The following is a 22,472-nucleotide window of genomic DNA, read 5'->3' on the forward strand; positions in this document are numbered from 1 at the left end:
TAAGTGCCGTTTATTTTGAAAAAAATAATAATTTTAGGTGTTAATTTATGTGTTAAATATTAATAAATACAATTAATATGGTGAAAAAAATCAAGTTAGGTGCATGGAATTAACGGGTATGTAATTTTCCTTGGAAATTAATATCACTTTGGTGTTGCGATTAATAAAATTACGTAGTTAAATATTTTTATAGTTTCTATATGTGAGAGGTGATGTTTTAGGGGGGGCCTGTGTGATGTGTTTCTTATTAGAAAGGCCAGTATTATCAAAGTAGACTTTTTTATCAAGTGCTATTTATTTTAAAATATTAATTGAGATGTGAATTTAATTGTTAATAAATGCATTTAATTTGATGAAACAAACTTCGAGCTTGACGCATCAATGAGCTTTCTTATAAATTAACTAGAAACGTGGCCCGCGCTATGCTGCGGGTCAATTTTTTTATATAAAAAATATTTAAAAAAAGTTAAAATTTAAGAGTGTTAGGTTTTTATATAAAAATTATACCTAAAAGCATTGGGTTTATCTGTTATTCATGATCCAGAAGTTATATTTATAATATTAATAATAATATTAAACTTGCATGACCCAAGTTTAAGTGAGTTTTGTTGCAACATCAAACCCGAAGCCTTTGATATGAGTCTAGTTGCAAGGTTTTATTATAAAAATATGATAATTAAAAAGAAAAAAAAATTTAATATTACATAATGAAATTAAAATAAAAAGATTAATTGGAATGAAAAAACAATAAAACAAAGCATTATTCTGATAAATAGTGCTTTGCAAGGAGGGGTATAGTAAAATCCCCTCATGAGATCACAATAATTTAATGACCAGCATACAAAACAAATCTTAAAGTTTAATTCTTGATCAAATCGATATTAAAAAGATGAAATCAAAAGAAAAAAGCTACTTAAGAAAAAGAAAAAAAAATCTTAATCAATTGGTTTAACCCATCAAACTTGGGATTCGTGTCATAAAATTGAAAGAAAAAAGATTGGTGTCTTTTAATTATAGTTAATTACAATATTTAAAGATGAAATTGAAAAAAAAAATAATAAAAAAAAAAGAAAAAAAATATGAATCAACTGGGTTAGCCCACCAAATCAGGTTAACCCGTCAAACCTGAGATTCGTGTTATAAGAGTGTGATAACTAAATAGAAAACAATTAACATTACTAAACTAAAATGAGCGAAAAAAAGATTAATTAAAAAGAACAAAAACAAAGGAAAAAAAACCTACAGGAAGAAAAAAAACTAATGAAGAAAAAGAAAAAAAAAATCTGAAGTAACTGGGTTAACTCGTCAAATCAGGTTAATTCATCAAACCTGGGATTCGTGTCATGAAAGTTTGATAACTAAATAAAAAAAAAACTCAGTATTAACAAACTAAATTTTTAAAAAATAATTAAAAAGCAAAAAAACAAAACAAAAATACTAAACAAAAAAAATATTAATTAAAAAAAAAGCCTTCACGAAGAAAAAAACTAATGAAAAAAAAGAAAAAAAAATCTGAATTAACTGGGTTAACCTTTCAAACCAGGTTAACCCGTCAAATCTAGGATTCGTGTCATGAAAGTTTGATAACTGAATAGGAAAAAAAATATTTATGGGTTAACCCAGAAATAACGCTGGGTTAACCCGTCAAACACGGAATCCGTGTCATGAAAGTTTGATAACTAAATAGAAAAAAATTTAACATTAACAAACTAAATTAAATGAAAAAATTAATTAAAAAGAAAAACCAGAAAAAAAAATCCGGGTCAACGCGTCAAACCCGGAACTCATGTAATGAAAGTTTGATAACTAAATAAAAAAAAATTAAACATTAACAAAGAAAAAAAATTCATTAAAAAAAACAAAGAAAACAAAACAGCTTAAAAATATAAAAAATAAAAACAACTTAAAAAACAAAGAAAAAAAAAAGACAGCTAAGCATTTCGTTGTGGACTGCACTTGAAAAAATTAATCAAAAAGAAAAACAAAAAAAATCCGGGTTAACCCATCAAACCCAAAACCTGTATCATGATAACTAAATAGAAAAAAAAATAATATTAGCAAAACAAATTAAAAAAAAACATTAATTCAAAAAAAAAAACAGCTTAAAAAAACAAAGTAGAAAAAAAGGCCTGAAAAAAAGTCAAAAGTAAAAAAAAAAAAATAGGGATCAGTGTTTTATTGTGGATTGCACAGTGCAGTCCACAGTAAAACACTGATTCCTTTTAGCTATATATAATATTCTATGCTGACCTTACTGTTGTAATTAATAAAATTACACTGATTTTTTTTTTTCCTGTGAAAAAATATGAAAGGTCATGCTTTCGAGATGTCATGAGGGTCGATAAGTTCTTTGAATCTAGAGGAGCAATCAATTGATAGAATAAATGTTACGTGGCTATGAAGTCTCAAAACATAAAAAATGATGTTGTACGGAGTTTGTTTGATGAATTTCTTGAGACAAGGCTCAGTATTAATCAAATTAGATTATATATTAATTATCATTTGTTTTGAAAAATAGTTCTTGCTGATTATTTTTTAAATATTAACACATGCAATTAATGCGATGACAAAACAAATCAAGATAGGCACGTCAATTGGGTTTGTAAGTTTCCTTGGGAATATATAGATATCTATGCTGAATTTAGAGTTGTAACTAATGAGATTACAATATGAAGCTTTAAAATAATAATAATAATAATAATAACATGAAGGGCCATGTTGGTGAGATGCGAGGGGATATAAAAAATATAAACAAAATATTAATATTGGATAATATAGCCACTTATGAAGTTGTATAGGTAATTCTTTATTTATTTATTTATTAATTGATGTGGTTTTGTATTTCGGTTCTTCTCACCTCTTGTGGTATATGAACCGTATTAATGTTAATACAACCTCTCTCTCTCTCTCTCTAAAAAAACTCTTTTTAAAAAAAATTAGTCAAAATAGAAAAAAAGTGAAAAGGGAAAAAAAATTGATGGAATGGAAGGGATTTGAATGATGGAAAGTGTTCGTTAAAATATATGACAATCTATCTCCTACTAGATTTAGTTTGTCTTTACTCATGTTTATGAGTATTTTTTATATCATTCATGTAGATGGTTTATTGATAAAAATTTAATTAACAGATTTATTAACCCTGTAATTTTAAGTTTGAGTTTTGTGATTGTTAATATTGATATTAATAGAAACTTATCTGGTCATTAACTCCTGAATTTATGAAGATTAATCAAGATACGCGCAAACTAACCTAGATATCCCACGTGAATAAAAAAAAATATCTCACATTTAAGAAGTTTTTTCTGCTCTCACAAGTTGTGAGGGAGTAAAACTAGAGCATATTGCACGGAACAAACACAACAATTACAGAAAATTTCTCAACCTTTTATTAACTCAACAAAAAAAATTACACAAGCTCTTTTATGTGTGCAGTGCACATATCACATGTTACACAACTTATTTTCCAGCCAATATATTGAGCATATACATAGAAGTTACAAAGAAAATCTGTCGTACCATTTTCAATGAGTATTTAGGCAATTTTACCCTATTTTCCCGTAAACATATTGGTCTCAATTTTCAACAAGTTAATAGGCATTGGTTTACCTTTGTGTTCCATGAACTCAGTAGTTTCAAAATCACTTTTGGCTATGCCTCATGTCTGTCCAGCATCCCCCCATGTTCTAGCCATGTTCTCTAACTAGTCATGCTTGTAAACACCATCACCACCCATTACTTTGCTATAATTGTCACCTACAACATCGTTATAACTTCCATGGCCAACTACAAGTCCTATTAGTACCAGGTTAGTTGCATTTTTGCTTGGCTTGAACAATCCATCATCCAAGCCCAAGTTCATGCCAACATGAACCCACTGCTCACACAAATTATCGCGCAACTGCCTATTAATTTTGTAATTTTTATAAATTTGCTTATAATGATTGATAAATGAAAAGATAAAGGGTGAAAGAAATGGAATTAAACTTCATTAGTTGTTACTAAAAAATTAGAAAGATTAATGATGTCAATGAATTCATTGACATCGGCATGAATATGGAAGGAATATATGAGGATTGACTTGATTAATTGTTCATAGAAAATAAAAAGACTAATGATGTCAATAAGTTCCATGATATCGGCATGAACATGAAAAAAATATATAGAAACTAACTTGATTAGTTGTTCCTAAAAAATAAAAAAGCTAATAATGTCAATGGTTCATTGATATCGGCATGAACATGAAAGGAATATATGGAAACTGACTTGATTAGTTGTTCCTAAAAAATAAAGAGGCTAACGATGTTAATGAGTTCATTGATATTAGTATGAACATGGAAGGAATTTATGAAAATAAACCTGATTAGTTATTTTTAAAAAATAAAAAGACTAACTATATCAATGGATTCATTGGCATTGATATGCACTAGAAACTTTAATTATCTATTCAATGGGATGAAAGTTAATGCTACCAGGTAAATTGATATTGACATACCTTTGATTGGCCACTCTCAAGATGATGGATAATAATATCAATTTGAAATTAATATTGATATAGATTAGTTGACCCGGGTTATGGGTAAAAAATGATAATATGATTTTAAATATTAGAAATTGACATAAAAAGATAAAAGAATGATAAGTAAGTGGAATAAAAAAACTTATCAGCATGAGACAATATATGATGTAATATTATTAGTTAAATTATATCAGTTGTTTATGTTTATTTATTGTATTTTTCAAGGCCATTCCATACACGGCATGAGTAGACTTATTTATCACTTTTGTTAACATAGACTAGGTATAAAAAGTTCATTAATGTATATTGATTAAGAATGCAAATATTAATTCTCAATTGTTGTTGTAGAAATATGATTTTTTGTCTCTTAATATTTATCCATTTTTTATTCATGTATGCTGGATTTTATATAAACTATTATATTTTATAATTAATGCATTATATAACTGATTATATGTTTTAATGAATGAGCTGGAATTATTGGAATATGGTTGACGTGGATTATGAACCAAGATGTTTGGATTGAAGAATTGTGTTTAACAGTGGAAGCAAAACATGTTAAGTCGATAGCTTCAGATTTTATATTATAAACGAAACTTTTATGAGATTTCAGTGGAAATCATGGTATAGTACTTAGTAATTCTAATTAAAAGGTTATCGTGCATGCTAAAAGGGATGCATATATATATATATATATATATATATATATATTTTCCTAGTAATTTCATAATTAAAAATGTATTTTGTTTTGAAAATTAGGGCTGTTACATTTGTATTTTTATCAACCATTCTAGTAACTTTTATTACTTTACCAATACGTTTGTTAGAATTTTTTAGGCCTTCTTAATGTAGTAATCTTAAATGGTTTTCTCTCTTTAAGTCCCTTGACCACTATCAATTGCCTCTAAACTCTTTATCGGAGTTTGAATTAGCCAACTAAATATGTCCCCAACCTGAGTTCTTTTATGCTCAATTGCACAATATCTTTTCATATTGAGTAGCACCATCTCTAAGGGTGTAGATATTTATATTTTATATACTTGATCCTTACAAATCATTTTTTTTATATCCCACCCCATCCTTTTCATGATTAATTTAATGTATTCTTGCTCTATTATGGCTAAATTAATGTTTTTTTTTTTTTTCAAGTCTTAAAATTATGGACATAGTTTTATATGGACTCCTTAAGTCTTAGATTATCCTAGCCAATCAAGCAATGTTATCTATGATTTAATTTTATTAAAATGCTCATGAAAATAAATCTTTATTTTTTTCTATTTATTGATGGACTTAGATGGCAGTATAGAAAACTAATGAAAGATAACTTGATCAATGATGAATCAAATAATCCCAGTTTTATAAAGAGATTAACAACATCATCTTTATACTAACAAGAAAACTAGGCAATGTATTTTCTTGTTAATTGGTTATCTTTTCTAAAAATCTTTTTAAAGTTAGCTATATTGATTCCTCCATGAATTGAATGTAATCTATCAAGAAATAATTTTGTATTTTCAAAACAAAAGGTATAGAAAGATATGGTTTCTTTATTTCTATTATCTTTATATTTTTTATTTAGAGATAGTAACCGAATGTTGTATTAATATAAATTTATACAAGGAAAAAAAAATAGCTATCTCCACTTTCTTCAATTCTTTTATTTCAGGATAATAATGAAAAGCTACATTAATATAATTTATGTAAAGAAACAAATAACTTGGTAACAAAAGAATTCCAAACCCTTTGGCAAAGACTAAACACTTGATATGCAACCTGCTAGATGAATTGCTTATGATGTCTTCCTAGTCTACTTATAGGATGTTTGTGAATGCGATAATGTTTGTTTTTTATAGTGTTTTTTTTTTTAAAATATATTAAAATAATATATATTTTTTTTAAAAAATATTTTTATTATCAGTACATCAAAATAATCTAAAAACCAAATATAAAAATTAAATTTTTAAAAAATCAATTTTTTTTAAAAAAAATACTATTTCACACACATTTTCAAATAGCTTAAACATTCCTAGAATTCAGCTCTTCTCGAAACATCGCCGCTAACAGCATTTCCATTGCAAATCACGACCTTAATTTTCCTTCATCATAGCATACCACATGTCCACTTTTTAACAAACTAATTGTTTGTTCCCAACTGAATAATAAATAACACGATTCTTATGTTTATTTTGACATCAACAATTCCATAATTTTTTTGAATAAGCAAAACCTATATATACACACGATTTTGTTTTTTTTAGTTATTTAAATCCTGTTTTTATAAATATTATTAGCTGGATGTAGTTTTGAGCATTGCATCCTTTATCTATACAGGAATATAAAAATAGTCTGTTTACGTCGCCGAGACATTTAAGAAAGGCGGTGTCTCATCGGAGAGGGCATGGAGGGATTGCATCTCTACTTGGGTTGCTGGTCGTTGCATTCTGGAGTCCTCGGTCAAATCTTGAACTTCAGAGTCAAGGCGATGGGAAGGAAATGACGATAAAGATTTCAAAATCTCAATCCCGCAATACGACACGCAATACGAGATGTTGGGCGTGGTTGATTTTGAGGACTATATATATATATATATAGTAAGTGCGTTAATGCGTAGATTTGAGCATTAATTAATCCGTGCATCAGCTGGCTGTATTTAATTCTGATATGAGGCCACCTTGATCACGGTGAAGTTTTAGTTCAAGCATGTGCTTAACCCTATTATTCAACGAAATGACCATAGCGATCTACCACTCTGATTGTGGCGGTATATAGAGACCGAAAAGACCAGGAACCTTGGCTATCACAGGCACTCGTTCGGTTCCACCAAATTCCGGCGGGACTGCTGGTTCGAGGAGTTCGCTGCGGGCGATTGTTTGGGCACGGGTGCTATATGGGTTTTGCCTTTTCAAGTTACCATATAATATAATATAGATACTAGCTATTTCATTCGTGGTTCGTTACAGGTTCTGAAAAAAAAGAATATGTAGTTTTTCATAGCATCTTTTGACTAGAAAATTTCTTATAATAAATCAACTATTTCATTCATGGTTAGTAAATATTCGTGAAGCCCCATTGCAGGTTAAATAATTATTTGAAAAAAAAACTAAATAAACAATCTATAAAATAGAGAGAATGAATATTAATTTAAATATAAAATAAAAAAGTTATTTGAAAAATATTCTTTTTAAAAATATCAATTAAAAATATTAGAAAAAAAAATTAGACACTGTTAGACTTGTCAAGCTAGTTCCGTGCACCAGATCCATTCTAAAAAGAGATAGATTACATGTTGTATCTTCCATTAACATAGGAAAAATAATAATAATAATAAGGATCCATGGACATGAGATTGTAAATGGAGAGTGATAAATATTTGTGAATAAAAAATAATATATTATTTTTAAAAAAGTTGAAGAAACAAAAAAGAAAAAATGTTTTTTTTTAAACTATAAAATAATAATAATAAAAAAAACAATGATAACCATGCCAAGTGTAAATTGATAAACATGTCTAGTGTAAAGAAAAAAAAACAAAACAATTTATTTTTTCACAAAAAAAATTACAAATTTCCACAGCTATATTAAAAAATTGAAAATAAATAAATAAATAATTCCAATCATGCCACCACCATAATAAAAAAATTGCAAAATTTACAAAATTTCCATCTCTACGGTGTTTTACTGTTTCATTTTAGTATATTGTTTAATGAGATAGCAATATCAACATGTTCAGAATTTTTTGTTAAAATTATATAAAAATAAATATATCAACCCTTATGATTTATAATTTTAAATAGTAAAAACTTAATGTTAAAACCAGCTTTTTCAAGATGCACATCTACTTAATTGTTTTTAGAGGTTTTTGAAGAAATGAGATAAGGTGGTGAAGGTAATATAAAAAATAAAATGAATTGAATTTGAATTTTTCTCAATATATTTATAAATCGGTTCCAAAGAAGGTGTAAAGAAACAGGACGGGATTAGATCCAATAAAAATACAGGACTGCAGAAACTTATTTCTTTATCATAAGCATAGATGCATCAAGGAGAGAGTTTGTGCCGTTGGTCAACGGCCTCAAAGAGGCTATTATTTTGAGGTGAGGACCCCACTTAGTTAAGCAGGAAAAGAGTCCCGTTGCCCACTTCTGGGTGTAGTTGCAACTCTCTGTTTAGCACATCACGTGTTTTGCAAATTGCCTCAACGCAGCCCTAACTCCATTCCAGCAAACCAGGTTGGCCTAAACCCTGAAATGCACACTCACTGCTCCGAATCGCATAATCGATGGTGCATCGGAATCCAGTTACCGCACTTCAGACGTGTCTTAATGGTGGAATAAAATGTTCTTTAATCGGAGTGCACCACTTCCACTCCATCACATGGAGATGTTCATTATAGAAAGGGAGGGTGCCATGAACTCGGTTTTCTCTCCTTGCTCGGACTCCATGTTATGTGTTTATTCGACCCAGCAATGATTATCATCACATTTGTTTTTTTAATGCCAAGCACACAATAGTTGGATTAACTACTGAATTATTTTTACAGGCTTGGAGTGACATTAGCATTAGCGTCCAAGTGGTACGAATCAACAGGTAATTTTTCGCAACTCTCAATTACTTAAATGTCAGTGGGTGTGTGATTCAGAGAAAATTAATCGTCTCATCATTGCTTTGTTATGTTTATGGGTGGCAATATGGAGAGAGTGAGAACAGTGGCTTATGACTTTTGTGATCTAAAATGTAAAGAATAATCTGCAATTATTGATGTTTGGCTCCGTGCACCTGTAAAGGACATGTCTGTCCTGGATTATAAAGCTTCCGATGATAGCAGCCAAGCATGTCCAGATAGTTGATACCCTGTCATGTCATCCCAGAACTATTCCTTCAATAAAAGTGTTGTAGCACTTCTCTTTTGTGGACTCTCCACCACGATAAAAAGCAAGAAATGCTTGTCTCCATGAATCATATTCTTCTTCTTTTAAGGACCCCGCAAGCAACTCCTGATTGCTGAAGAAACATGCCCGCACGTGTAGCTGTGCACACTGTCATGTGCTCGTGCTTGTTCCCTGTTGCCAGTTTTTCAACCGGAACACCTGCTGAATCAACCAGAGAAAACGCCCTCTCTCTTTGTTCAATCCCTGCTGCTTTCATGGTGGAATTGAGGGATCGTAGCAGTTTTTGTTTCGGTGAACGAGTAGAACAATCTGCACCTCAATGCTGCCTGTAGAAACAGCCAGTTATCAGAGCATCATAACGATATGATACTCAGCCATAAGAAAAATGGAAGAATCCCGTGTCTCACTCAGAATACCTTTAATGGGTGGAGGTACTTGGCTCACTATCTAAGGTGAAACAAGCTTGGTTCCATTTTTCCACCCTCCCTACACATCCACTGCAACAAAGTGATAAATCAATCAACTCACTCGGCAAAGGGAGAAACAGGATAAATTGAAAGTCTCTTGCTTTGCCTTCTTTCCCTGAGTTAGATGGAGACAGATTCTAACCAATCAATCGATCCGCTCCACTGATCTTTTTAGAGGGCATATATAGCATGGCAGCTGAAGTGGACCCTTCATACATAGATCATGGCTTGGATTTTATAATCAGAATCGGGACTGATAAGAACCTTCCACCCTCAGCCACTTGGGGACTTCTTTTTTGAGTCTCTTTTCTTTGGATCACTCTTGTGAAAGGATAAAGAGGAAAAAAACAAAATTCTTGAAAGCTAGAGAATGATTTCGTTTGTGGGTCGATGAAAGATAGATGCTGTGCGTTACTATAAAGCAGTTGTATTGATAAAATTCCTCATATAACTTACAAGAGCAGTAAAACAAAATGGAGAAGAAGAAAAATAAAAGAGATTAATCTGAAAGCTACTTTAGTTAAACGAAAAGAAGATTAAGTTACTCTTTATGACAAGTCTCTCAAAAGTTTTTAGAGACAATGCTACTGTATATAGTTGCTATATTGCTCTTAACCTACAACCCCACCATACTCCTATCGCAATCATATTTCAAACTGGTCCTTTATTTTAGTGACGTCTGATGCCTCTTTGCTCTTATTTGATGACCTGCAAGAATCGACTCTGTTCTGGCCTGCCTCGATCAGCAACTGGACAACTTCATTCATGGTGGGTCGAAGGGCTGGGGTCTTGTAGGTGCATCGGATGGCGATCCGGAGAACCTGAATCAACTCATCTCTGAAAGACCCTGATAACCTCTTGTCCAGCACCTCCATCACTCCCTCCTTGGTGTCCACTTTTGTTGCAACCAGATGTATAATATTCTTGCTCTCTCCATAATCTGCCTCCACTGGCTTCTTCCCAGTTATTAGTTCCATCAACACCACCCCGAAACTGTAGACATCACACTTGGTTGTTGCTTTAGATGAGTACGCATATTCTGTCACGAGGGAAATTGAATCGAATAAAATCAGTTGACGGGTTAATAAATGGAAACTGAGTTAAATAAACAGATGGATTATTTGAAGAAGAAAACGATTCATCACAGCGTGACTGCAAGTAATATAGTGGCTATGCTGATATACAAGTGTCTGTACGCAATACCTATAAAAGTAGTTAATTAATGCAATTGAAAGCTCACGAGTATTGACAGGTGAAACTATAAGATTAGTGTAGTAATCATTTTACTGAGCTAACAAAGAGATGCATTACCCGGGGCCAAGTAACCGTAGGTCCCTGCAATGACAGTGGTGGTGGAGTCTTTCCCTCCTCTAGCTTGCAAAACCTTGGCTATGCCAAAATCTGCAACTTTGGGCCGGAAGTTAGCATCAAGCAGGATGTTGGTTGACTTGATGTCTCTGTGAATGATTGGTGGCAAGAGATCATGATGGAGATATGCCAAGCCCTGAGCAACTTCAACTGCTATTTGATGACGGGTGGGCCAATTCAGATGGATCCACCCTTTGTGAAGGGCGTCCCAAAGGTTCCCATTTGGCATATACTCGTAAATCAACAGGTTGCAATCCGAACTCGAGTAATAACAGTACAACTTGACTATGTTCTTGTGCCTTATACTTCCTAGAGTCCCTACCTCGGTTTTCAACGCCTTATCCGGAAGCAATTGATCCTCTGAAGCAGAATCTTTCGATTTCCTACTCCACAGCCTCTTCACTGCAACAACCTCTCCACTGCTCAGTTCAATTCTGTACACAGTCCCAGATCCTCCATGGCCCACTATGTTCTTATCAACCATAGCTTCGAGGATCTCACGTTGATCGAAACTTATTCGGTGGAAGCTCTTTACATCGTAGGAGAAGAATGATGAAGCCGTGGTCTCATCGTGTTGCTTGACAGCTCTGTCTTTACTGAATTGTCGTTTTAGAAACAGGAGAGCTCCAACAGTTAGGATAGCTACTGATATTCCGATTGCCCAGATAGAATTTAGCCTCTTTCGATTGTAGGTGTGTGAACACATGGGAAAACTTTGATCTGATGAATCAACATAGACTGGAACACAGAGACCTGGGTTGCCTGAAAGACTCTCCACCAGTCCCCCTTTAATCAGTGAGAGAGGTATTGGACCAGAGAGAAGATTGTTTGAAAAGTTGATGGAGTTTGGTAACAACTCGCTCAGACTTTCAGGGATACTTCCAGTCAAGAGGTTGTTGGAAAGATCAAGAACATTGAGAGATCTTAACAAAGATAGCGACTTGGGGATGGAAGAATTCAGCTTGTTGCCTTGCAAGATCAGTAAATTTAGCTTCTTTAGATAGCCAATTTCAGAAGGTATGGGGCCATACAGGAGATTACTGCTGAGATCAATCTTTACCAGATTGACAGCCCTAGAAATTTCAGAAGGTATAACACCTGAAATCTTGTTGCTTTGTACGAACAGTTCTGACAAGTTTCTCGCAGTTCCAATTGTATTTGAAATTGGACCACTAAAATTATTATAACTCAAATCAATAATTGAAACACGAGGAAGGCCTAGAATACCTTCAGGTATTGAGCCCTCCAGATGGTTATGACTCAGTCGAAACCTTAGAAGAGTCTTGCATTTTGCATAGCTATCAGGTAACTCTCCAGAAAACATGTTATCCAGGACAAGAAAGTAGAGCAGTTTACCTCCCCTGCAAACATCTGATGGTAATGGCCCTGATAGGCGGTTCTCTGACAAGTCTACGACGATCATAGATGATAAGTGCCCCAGGTCCTGCGGCACTTCTCCTGTCAGAAAGTTATCATAAACTGAGAGTATGCGCAAGGTTGTTGAACTTGCGATAGCACTGGGGATTTCTCCTGTGAGACTGTTGTTGTAAAGCTGCAGGACCTCAAGCCTGGGAAGGCGGCATACAGATTCTGGAATCTTTCCTGTTAATTTATTGACTGAGATGTCCAAATCTACAAGCTCTGTCAAGTTTCCAAATTCCTCGGGTATATTGCCGGAAAGGTGGTAATTATAGTAGAGCTCAAGTTGCTGCAAGTTCTTCAACAATCCAAGCTCTGCAGGGATATGACCAGAAAGGAAATTCCCGCTTAACTCAAGATCAACAAGGGATGTCATGTTTCCGATTGATGCTGGGATTGGACCATGCAGCACGCAGGTTGTCAAGATCATGCGTTTGAGCTTTGTCAGCCTAGAAATATTCTCCGGCAGTTGCCATAAGTTGAGGCCATCGTTTTCATTGAAGTTGAGCACCTCAAGATTGGAAAGATTTGTTACTGACATGGGAAACTCACCCGTGAAGTGGTTGTATGACACGTCAAGTATCCGTAAGGATTTCAATGGTGAGAAATCTGGATATGTTCCGGTAGCAAACAAAAAGCTCAAGTCCAACTCTTCCAAGAAAGAGCAGTTGACGATGCTGTGAAGGAAGTCACCGTGGAGACTGTTGTGGCCTAGACGAAGAACACGCAAGTCTGGAAAGTAAGAGCATATTCCAGACGGAAAACGGCCAGAAATTGACCACCCAGTAACGTCAATCATCTCAACATATCCTCGACTGTTGCAGCTGACTCCTGTGAAATTGCAGTATGGTTTCCCTCCCTTGACATCCCAATCAGACAGGACATTTCCTGACAAGGAAGCTTTCATGAGATTGAAGAACTGATATGGGTTATTGCTGATAGTTTGTAAAGGATAGGTTAGAGAAATCAGTGTCACAAAAAGGAGAATAATAGATTGAAAAGCCATTTGATCGAGTTGGGGGGGTGGCGGGGAGAGAGAGAAAGAGCTAGGGAGAGATGGAGGAGGTGGTTAAGTCGGTCGTTGCAGAGAAGGAGATGAGGAAGCGAAGAAGTAAATAAAAGACATGATTGAGGGGATCATTGGGTGCAGCAGTTATAGTCTTGATGATGAAAAGCAGGTTCCTGTGGTAGCACTGAGAAAGAGAGAGGTGCTCATACATATCTTTCCATAAAGAGGCTTTACGTTTATACCCCACCAACTCACGTAGAGAATAACATAAGTGCAGCTCCTTTATCATTGCAAGTTTTTTTTTTTTTTTTTCTGAATAAACTGCATCTCATCTTAATCAACTTATTTTGCTGTGATCAGGACCTCTTGATGTGATCAATCAACTTTTCTATTGGATGGCCAGCCTAAGTTTAATTAGATCTTGACCACCAAGCACCATCTGCAGAATCCATGCATGTCCATGCTGCTATACCATCAGCTCTCCTTCTCTACGCGCGATGCACAGGGAGCTCTGCATTGTCCAAGCCTCGTAAATTAATTTGTTTCTGTCAGTTCTTACAATATCCTGGTCTGCGGGATAAATTAATTAATCATCCCGTAGAGTATTGTTGTTTTCTTCTGAACAAGCATTAAAAACGACCACTGAAATCATGAGGTTTTTGGCAAGGCATGACCTTTGAATCTTGGTTGACCTGTGCCATGCGTGTATAAAATTACATGTTGAGTTTTTTCTTCCATCGCTATTATTTCTCTCTCTCTCAAGATTCTTGGTGGATGAGGGATACGATTAAAAAACTCCATGGATGGACAGGTGGGAATAATATTATCGTGTTGGGGAATTTGCATTACAAGTGCAGGGACCATATTCCAAAACAATTGTTTAAGTGATTGTGTTAAATTAAGTAAAGAAAGCCACAGAAAGATCACAGCAATGCACTCTGCCACTCTGTGATTGCATCCGTGTTGTCCACGTAGGATCATGATTGCCAAAACTTTGTCTTCTATCAAACCAGAAGACTGCAGGAGTATTCTCCCAGCCTCTCTTTGGTGGAGGAATAATGGCATTTGCTATTGAAAGAGAATAGATTTCTCCTCTGGCATATTTTGAGATAGTGTCTGCAAGGTAGCGTTTGATTTTATAGTGTTAGTTGCTTTTTAAAATACATTTTTATTTAAAAATATATTAAAATAATTTTTGATATAGTATAATTAAAACGATTTTAAAATATAATAATTTTAAACCAAGAAAAAATCTAAATTTTTATATAACACCATTTACTTCACATTTCCAAAAGCGACTAGGCACCTTGCGCTAGACAAAAGCATAATAACAGCAAACAAGCACCATCCTGGCTTATATATGGTGGCAGGGAGACATGCACTTGTATTTCAGTGTAGGAATCACCTACCAGTTCAGTGATGCTGGGAGGTAGTTTTCAAATCTAATTTTATGCCAATTAAAATAAATATTTATAAAACAATTAACGATTTGAATTTTATAAAAAAAATATTTTTTGTTAGGAAAATTTTATTTTTCTTATTTATTTATTTATTTTTAAAAAAAATTGTATTTTTTTAATCATTAACATGTTTTTTCTTTTAAAAAAAAGACAATTAAAATAAAAATTTTATTGATTTGAATTAACGAGAAAAAAATATATCTTTTCAATTAAAACTCTCTTTTCTTATTCATGTATTTATTTTTCATTATGAAAAAAAAAAAAAAAAACCTTTTCTTATTAGAAACATTGTTTTTTTAAATAACAACTCGTTATGCTATGAAAAAAAAGTTTCAATAAAAATAATCTTGATTTGATGATTTTTACTTGATTATAGAAAAAAAATAAAAGAATGATTAATCTAGGAAAATTATGTAAACAAATTATGATAAAAAACAGCTAAATATTTATTTTATAGTTATTGAATAATCATCCACAAGCTTCTTAAAACATTTTACATATTAGATTCAGGTATAATAATTTACAAAATAATCATTAATATTACCATATAAAACCTGTAATCTTATTTGAAAACTATATCACAGTTGAATGATTTTTTAAATATTATTTTAATAGTTTTATTTATAATGAATTTAATTTTAAATTAAAAACAGGTCATTTAAAAAGATATTAGAAGCTTTGGCTGGAAGGATGGGTTTACATGCCTAGCTCTAAAAATATATACAATGTCAAGGCACGTTGGGCTAGAAAACCTAGCTCGCGAGCCTAACTTTATTTAAATAAAATGGTGGAAGATATCCCAAAAGTTTTTTATATATATAAAATGTTGTTTGGGCAAACAATATGTTATTAAAAGTTAAGATTCAAGTTTTTAACTTCAAAAACCCAAAATTTTGCTTGTTTTCACAAAAATAATACCTATAAAATTTTATAGAAACCTCAATAAATCTATTTTAATCATAAAATACCCTATAATCACTTTTAAAAAATAAGAAATCAAACCAAATAAAAAAAAGTCACAATTCTTAATCTATTTTTTCTAATATGTTTTAAATGAAAAATCAATAATATTTTTTTCATGGCCAGAATATGGCCGGTCAAACCCCTTATGTTTTTTTTTTTAAGTGATTCATTTTCTTTCATTCCTCAACATCTAGAATTAAGTGTAAAGAAAATAAAGTTTATGACCAAACATAAAATTCTAAATAATAAAGATTAAATATGCTAAAATTAAAATTTCATGGACTAAACTAAAGTTTTCCATGTTTTTTAACAATTAAAATGAAAACAGTCTTTCATTTTTTATTACTAATTTTAATTCTTGTTCTTTTAGTTTGCTTTTAATTATAATCTAAAATTCTATTTTGTAATATTAATTTTTAATTCAACACCAAAATATTTTCAAACACTTTGCAAGAACAGTAAAATGCAAAGAAAAATAAATTTCAACATATACAACGGTGCTAACATGACTTCGGAGAGTGGAATAGCAAAGAAAAAAGTTAGATTACTGAAAAAAAAAAAAAAAACTTAAACACTATCGTCCACGTTAAAAGCAAGAAGGATGAACAGTAAGCGACAATGCTTTGTTGGGTTTCTTTTAATATACTATTAATTTTCTTCTATGTCTTAGCTCGATTCCCACCACGTTAAATGGAAGCTCTCTTATATTAAAAGGTGGATATTTTAAAAACTTTTATGTATCCATATTGCGTCTGTATACAGTTCTATATTTCACTTGATTTTTGTCGATTCGTATCGGATACTTCTGTCAATCCTAAATTAATAAAAAATAAAACGCTTTTGGATACTCGAATATATTTTGAAAATACTTTTGCACGTGTATCTAGTATTTATAAATACTTGATAGATATGAATTCGTACTTTTTTTAATGATTGAGAGAATATACATACATACATACATATGTACACACACATATATACAACAAGATGAAAGAATCAAAATGAATGATTTTAACATTCTTATTTAATTAATGATTTTGCTACTTCTTAAGATCAGTTGATTATATTCTTCTCCAAATTTTATGAGATACTTGTTATTTATCTATTCTTAAATAATATAATATAAAAAAATATTAAAGTTATATTTTAATAATATATCCATAATACTCAAATTCTTTTTTTATTATCAGCTCCCAACCCCTCCCGTGGTCTAATATTTCTTTTTATGGTCTGTTTAAAAATGTTATTATTTTTATTTTTTAAAATGTTTTGTATTTTAAAATGTATTAAAAATTTATAATGATATTTTAAAAAAATTTATTTTTAAGATTAGCGCATCAAAATGATTTAAAATATATAAAAAATATTATTTTTACAAAATATTTATTTTAAAAAAAAATAAAAATAGAGGTTGAGATACATTTCCAAACACTTTTATATCCGCCCCACAGCATAGCATGCCAGTTGTCATGTGCATATTAAGGAAGTGGTGCCCTTTAGAGGCTAATGGGTCGTAGGATGGAGAGCCCAAACTGCGTGGTAAGCCCAGCCCATGTTACTGTTAATGGGAATCTTTTGTGGAGCAGACTGCAGAGTATAGAAAAGTCCAGAGCACTCGGTGTTTGATTGGGCTATTGGGGAATTGCTCTAATCTGACTTGGCAAATCCTCTTTTGCTTGCTTTTGCCGATACCTTTTTCCTATTGGCCAATGGCGTTGCCTTTCTGATAAATTGACAACCATTTCTTCCGTGAGCTTGGTGGCGATGTACCCATCTTAAACATAAACAAATTAAACTATATTAAGGGCCTAAAATTGGCCACACAAATCTAATCAGCTGATTTTATATGTCTAAAATTGATACGTGATGACACGTGAAACACGCGGATCATTAACTTTTTTTAATTATTATTTATATTAATTTAAAAAACCAAATTGTTTTAAATATCAAATGATTATAGCTAAAAAACCAATATAAAATTACAAATAAACCTCTAAAATCAAGTCTTTTTTAACTATGCAAAAAGCTTGTAAGAAGATTACAGTAACCTTAATCAATTTAAAAATGCTAATCCACGGTGGTTAAATAAAGATGAGTGTGAGTTTCTTTTAAGGACAAAATGGTAAATTTAATATTTTGGTCCACATTGATTGCTCAAACAAATATTTTAAACTTAAATTAATCTTTAAAATTTATAATTCATATTTTAATCATAAAAAAAATTAATTTTAATATCAATTTGTTGTCCATTCAAATTTTAAAAACAATTAGCAAATAGAATGTCATATGCTTAATTGGTTTTTTTTAAAAAAAAGATCAAGCTCCATGACCAAACCTTCTAGGATGCCTAAGCTTGACTTCTTTTTTTAATGGTCAAAGCTCGTTTGAGCTGTCCATGGTTTATTACATATATATTACTATTAAGTACTAAGATTTTTTATAGCTTGTACGTATAAAATATTTATATATGTATTTTTTTATCAAAAAAATTAACCTTTTATTCTGGTGTTTAGTTAAAGTTAATAATTTTTTTTATAATTTATTAATTCATATTTTTTTGAATTTATTATATTAAATGTAAATATAATTTTTTTTATTTCTTAATTAATAAATTTTATAATACCAAAAAACATATGCATATAACGTTGATATTCTCGCTTGCATTATAAATTAATTTAGAATTTGAAATTTTGCCGATACAATGAATTTATTTGTTTTGTATTTATATTTTTTAAAACATATATTATTTATTTATTTATTTTAAATTGAAATTTTAAATATTTTCAGATATTTTAATATAAAAAATAAATTTTAAAAAAATAAAAAATATTATTTTAATATATTTTTAAATAAAATATATTTTAAAAACAAAACCACTAACATTAAAAATAATTAATTACATCTAATTTCAAATAATGCACGCCTATGCATCATAGGTTCCTAACATATCCCATCATAAAAAAAATAATTAAAAAAAGGTACGGTGTTGATGGAAAGAGCCGCGGCAGCCTAAAGCCAAAATGGAGCTGAGCACATAATAGAATAGTCTCGTAACAAAGCCTGTGTCCCCACACCAGTCACGTCTCTCCTCCCTACCCTACCTGAGTCCCTCCTCGTTTATATCACAACGACGAGGAGAGATGTACCCGAGCTACAAGGAGAGAGAGAAGAAACGTAGCAGTTGTAACGAGTAAATTGTTTTTGGGCAATTCCTCTCTCCCTGACTCACTCTCACTCTCGTTAACTGTACAAGTTAACTACTGCATTTATCTTGTTTTCCGTCTATTTTATGAGAAAACCAGCGGAGGAGAAGCCATTGAACATGATGACACCAGGAGGTTTGTCAGGTCATTTCTCACATTTTTGTTTCTTGTTATTTTTTCCTTTCTGGTGGATGCGTACTAAAAAAAAATCAAAGGTGGTTGCTTTATCTTCCCTTTTGGGTTCTCTTCGACAATGCCTGTCATTTTATACTTCCTGGCATCTGGGTTTTGCTTCTCTCATTCTTTCCTTTTGTCACGGTACCTTTTTCTTTCTTTTTTGTCTCTCATGATGAATCTTTACAATGTATACTGGGTAATTGTTGAAATTTCCTGGATTTTCCCTTGACTATTTTAGACTCTGTACAGTATATATATAATGCATGTAAGTTTTGCTGGAATATTGTCATCATCTAGAGATAAGCTGTTAAGACACCAGATATTTGCACGAACTTTTATGTGGTTTCTGGTTGTTCTAAGCGGTGATTGATCAAATTTTAATCACGTTTCTATAGGAATGAGCTTATGAGCCCTTCTATGTGTGCTAGTTAATACATTTTGTTGACTGGAATTGCAGACTTGAACAAACAGTCTTATTCTGTATTAGACAGTAAGAAATTTCATAGCCAGTGTTAAACCTCCTTTTACTATATAAAATTATTCGTTTTAATTTTCAAGAGCTCGTTTAGTACAGTTTAGTGTGTAGAATTAATACTGGTACATGATTTAGATGCTGAGCTGCCTTAATTAGAGAGAGTGTTGAGCTAACAGAAATTATTATTTTTTTTTTAAAAAAAGATGCTTGCCCTTGTTAAGATCACGTCCCTGCTTCCCAGCACATGATGGTATAATGGCTTGCTTGCTTGAACATGGGCACTGTAATTCTGCATTTGCTTTTGTTGTTTTTAGTCCTTTTGTGCTACTTGGTCGCATTTCATAGTGAAGGATCATTGCTATTATTGCCCCTTCTTTCCTTCTCTAATCGGCAGAACACTAGGGATGATTGACCTTATCAGCATATATATGCTTTGGGGTGGTGGTAGTCTGTCTTCTATGCATTGTTTATTTGGTTATTGTGTCGCAGGCTTTGTGCTTGACCCTTCAAAATGCAGTCAGCTAAGTTTGGGAGAGAGAAGAGAACTTGTTCGTGAGATTGCCCAATGGTCAAAAGATGCCCCTGAGGTTCTTAGTTCATTCACCCGTAGGGAGCTTCTTGAGATTATTTGTGCAGAGATGGGTAAAGAAAGGAAATACTCAGGATATACCAAGTTTCAAATGATAAAGCACCTCCTAAAGTTGGTTTCAAAGACGTCCAAGAGGAGCAGTATAGGCAATATTATGGCTGTTTCTCCTGCCAATCCTCAAGCTGGATTTAAAAGACCACGGAAGAAAGAATCTCAAGCTCACTTATCAATTGACTTGAATTTTGTTTCTACAAAGAATAACAGTGAAGAATACATCAAAATGCAAATATGTGAAAATGCTGCTTGCGGAGCTACTTTATCTCCTGGTGATGCTTTTTGCAAGAGATGTTCTTGCTGTATCTGTCATTACTATGACGATAACAAGGATCCCAGTCTATGGTTAACCTGTGGTTCTGATTCTCTTGGTAAGAGATCATGCGGACTTACTTGCCATCTAATCTGTGCTTTGAAGGATGAAAGGACTGGAATTATGAAGACTGGTTGTCATTCAAAGCTAGAAGGAAGTTTCTACTGTGCTTCTTGCAGACAAGTTAATGAGCTGATGAGGTAAGAGGTGTTTTTAATCTTCCATTCTTTTTTGCCCCTAGACACACGTGATGTTTAATTATTGTTTAGCATTAAAAAGACTGCACTTCTTCATATGTGCAAACAACAAGCCAAATCTCGAACTGGTCCAAGATCCAGCAAGGGTTGCTCAGCTGGTAGATTTACTGATGACGCCCAATTGCATATTTGGTGTTTACAGGAACTGGAGAAAGCAATTGTTGGTTGCCAAAGAGGCCAGAAGAGTTGATGTATTGTGTCAACGAGTCCTTTTGGGTTACAGGATGCTCACAGGAACCGAGCAATACAAGGAAATGCAGAAGAGCATGGAAACTGCCTTGCAATTGCTGAAGAATGAATTGGGACCTCTGGATCTGGTGTGTTCTAAGATGGCACGAGGAATTGTTAACAGACTCTCCTGTGGTGCTGAGGTTCAGAAATTGTGTGCTTCTACAGTGGAAGCTTTTGATTCAATGTGCGGTGGCAGTTATCATGGTTATGTGGAAAAGAAAGAGCCAGCATGTGCTGAGGTTCCGAAACCGTGTGCTTCTGCTGTGGAAGCCTTTGATTCAATGTTTGCGGACAATTATCGTGGTTATTTGGAACAGAAAGAGCTAACATGTAAGTTCATTCTCACAATTCAAGTTCCAATCATTCTAAAGAGAACAGCTATGGATATTATGCTGTGGCCACTAAAATGATATCATAGGTCCAATCTTTACTTTTGAAATGATGGTATTTCCATATGAGAGGCCAGCCGTTTACTTAAGCTGTTAAAATTTGTTTTCAGGTTGTCAGATCCAATTTGAAGAATCTTCCCCAAGGCTACAAGCAGGGAAGGGCATCAACGAGAACAAGAATGAAGGGATGAACCTTGGATCATTTTCTCCTCCCACTCCTTGCAATTCCAATGGGATGCAGGAAGTATCAGGCTTAGATTGCAAAAAGCGAGTAGATGAGAGTGCTTATGAATATTCTGTGAGAGTTGTCAAATGGTTAGAGCTTAGGGGGCACATAGCTGAAGATTTCAGAGTAAAATTCCTTACTTGGTTTAGCCTGAAAGCAACACTGCAGGATAGAAGGGTGGTCAACGTTTTTGTGGATGCTTTGATCGATGACCCGGGAAGCTTAGCTGAGCAGCTCATTGACACCTTCATGGACAAGATCTGCTGCGATAAAAAACCAGTTCCTTGGCACGGGTTTTGCACTAAGCTGTGGCATTAAATACTGAAAACATGAACTCTTAGCCAGGTGGAAAATTTAGAGTTTCATCCAAGTCATCTAGGATTTTGTCTGTCAAGCAAGCTGAATGTGCACCAGCTGCTTAATTTTGTTACTAGATTCAATTAATATTGAATAGAAGACTAACGTGCA

At 32.7% G+C, this 22,472-nt stretch overlaps 2 protein-coding genes across 3 annotated transcripts; one reads left to right on the plus strand and one right to left on the minus strand.

Annotated features, from left to right (window-relative positions):
* Positions 1 to 10,276: 10,276 nt before the first annotated feature.
* LOC118031410 (receptor protein-tyrosine kinase CEPR1) lies at positions 10,277 to 13,845 on the minus strand. The gene is made up of 2 exons (XM_035035819.2): positions 11,183 to 13,845; positions 10,277 to 10,910 (listed from the first exon to the last, which is right to left on the minus strand). The coding sequence occupies exons 1-2, from the start codon at positions 13,662 to 13,664 to the stop codon at positions 10,516 to 10,518; spliced, it is 2,877 nt and encodes a 958-aa protein (XP_034891710.1). The 5' UTR covers positions 13,665 to 13,845; the 3' UTR covers positions 10,277 to 10,515.
* A 5,321-nt stretch (positions 13,846 to 19,166) lies between these two features.
* On the plus strand, positions 19,167 to 22,472 carry LOC118031411 (VIN3-like protein 2). Of its 2 annotated transcripts, none has more exons than XM_035035821.2 (4): positions 19,167 to 19,428; positions 20,435 to 21,101; positions 21,301 to 21,719; positions 21,889 to 22,472. In XM_035035821.2, exons 1-4 carry the CDS (start codon positions 19,380 to 19,382, stop codon positions 22,320 to 22,322), a joined length of 1,569 nt encoding a protein of 522 aa, XP_034891712.1. In that variant the 5' UTR covers positions 19,167 to 19,379; the 3' UTR covers positions 22,323 to 22,472. The 2 variants fall into 2 exon arrangements, with proteins under 2 accessions (XP_034891712.1, XP_034891711.1); XM_035035820.2 differs by having other exon boundaries at positions 19,168 to 19,437.

Source organism: Populus alba, chromosome 11 (genome assembly GCF_005239225.2).
Source record: "Populus alba chromosome 11, ASM523922v2, whole genome shotgun sequence".
NCBI classification, from domain to species: domain Eukaryota; kingdom Viridiplantae; phylum Streptophyta; class Magnoliopsida; order Malpighiales; family Salicaceae; genus Populus; species Populus alba.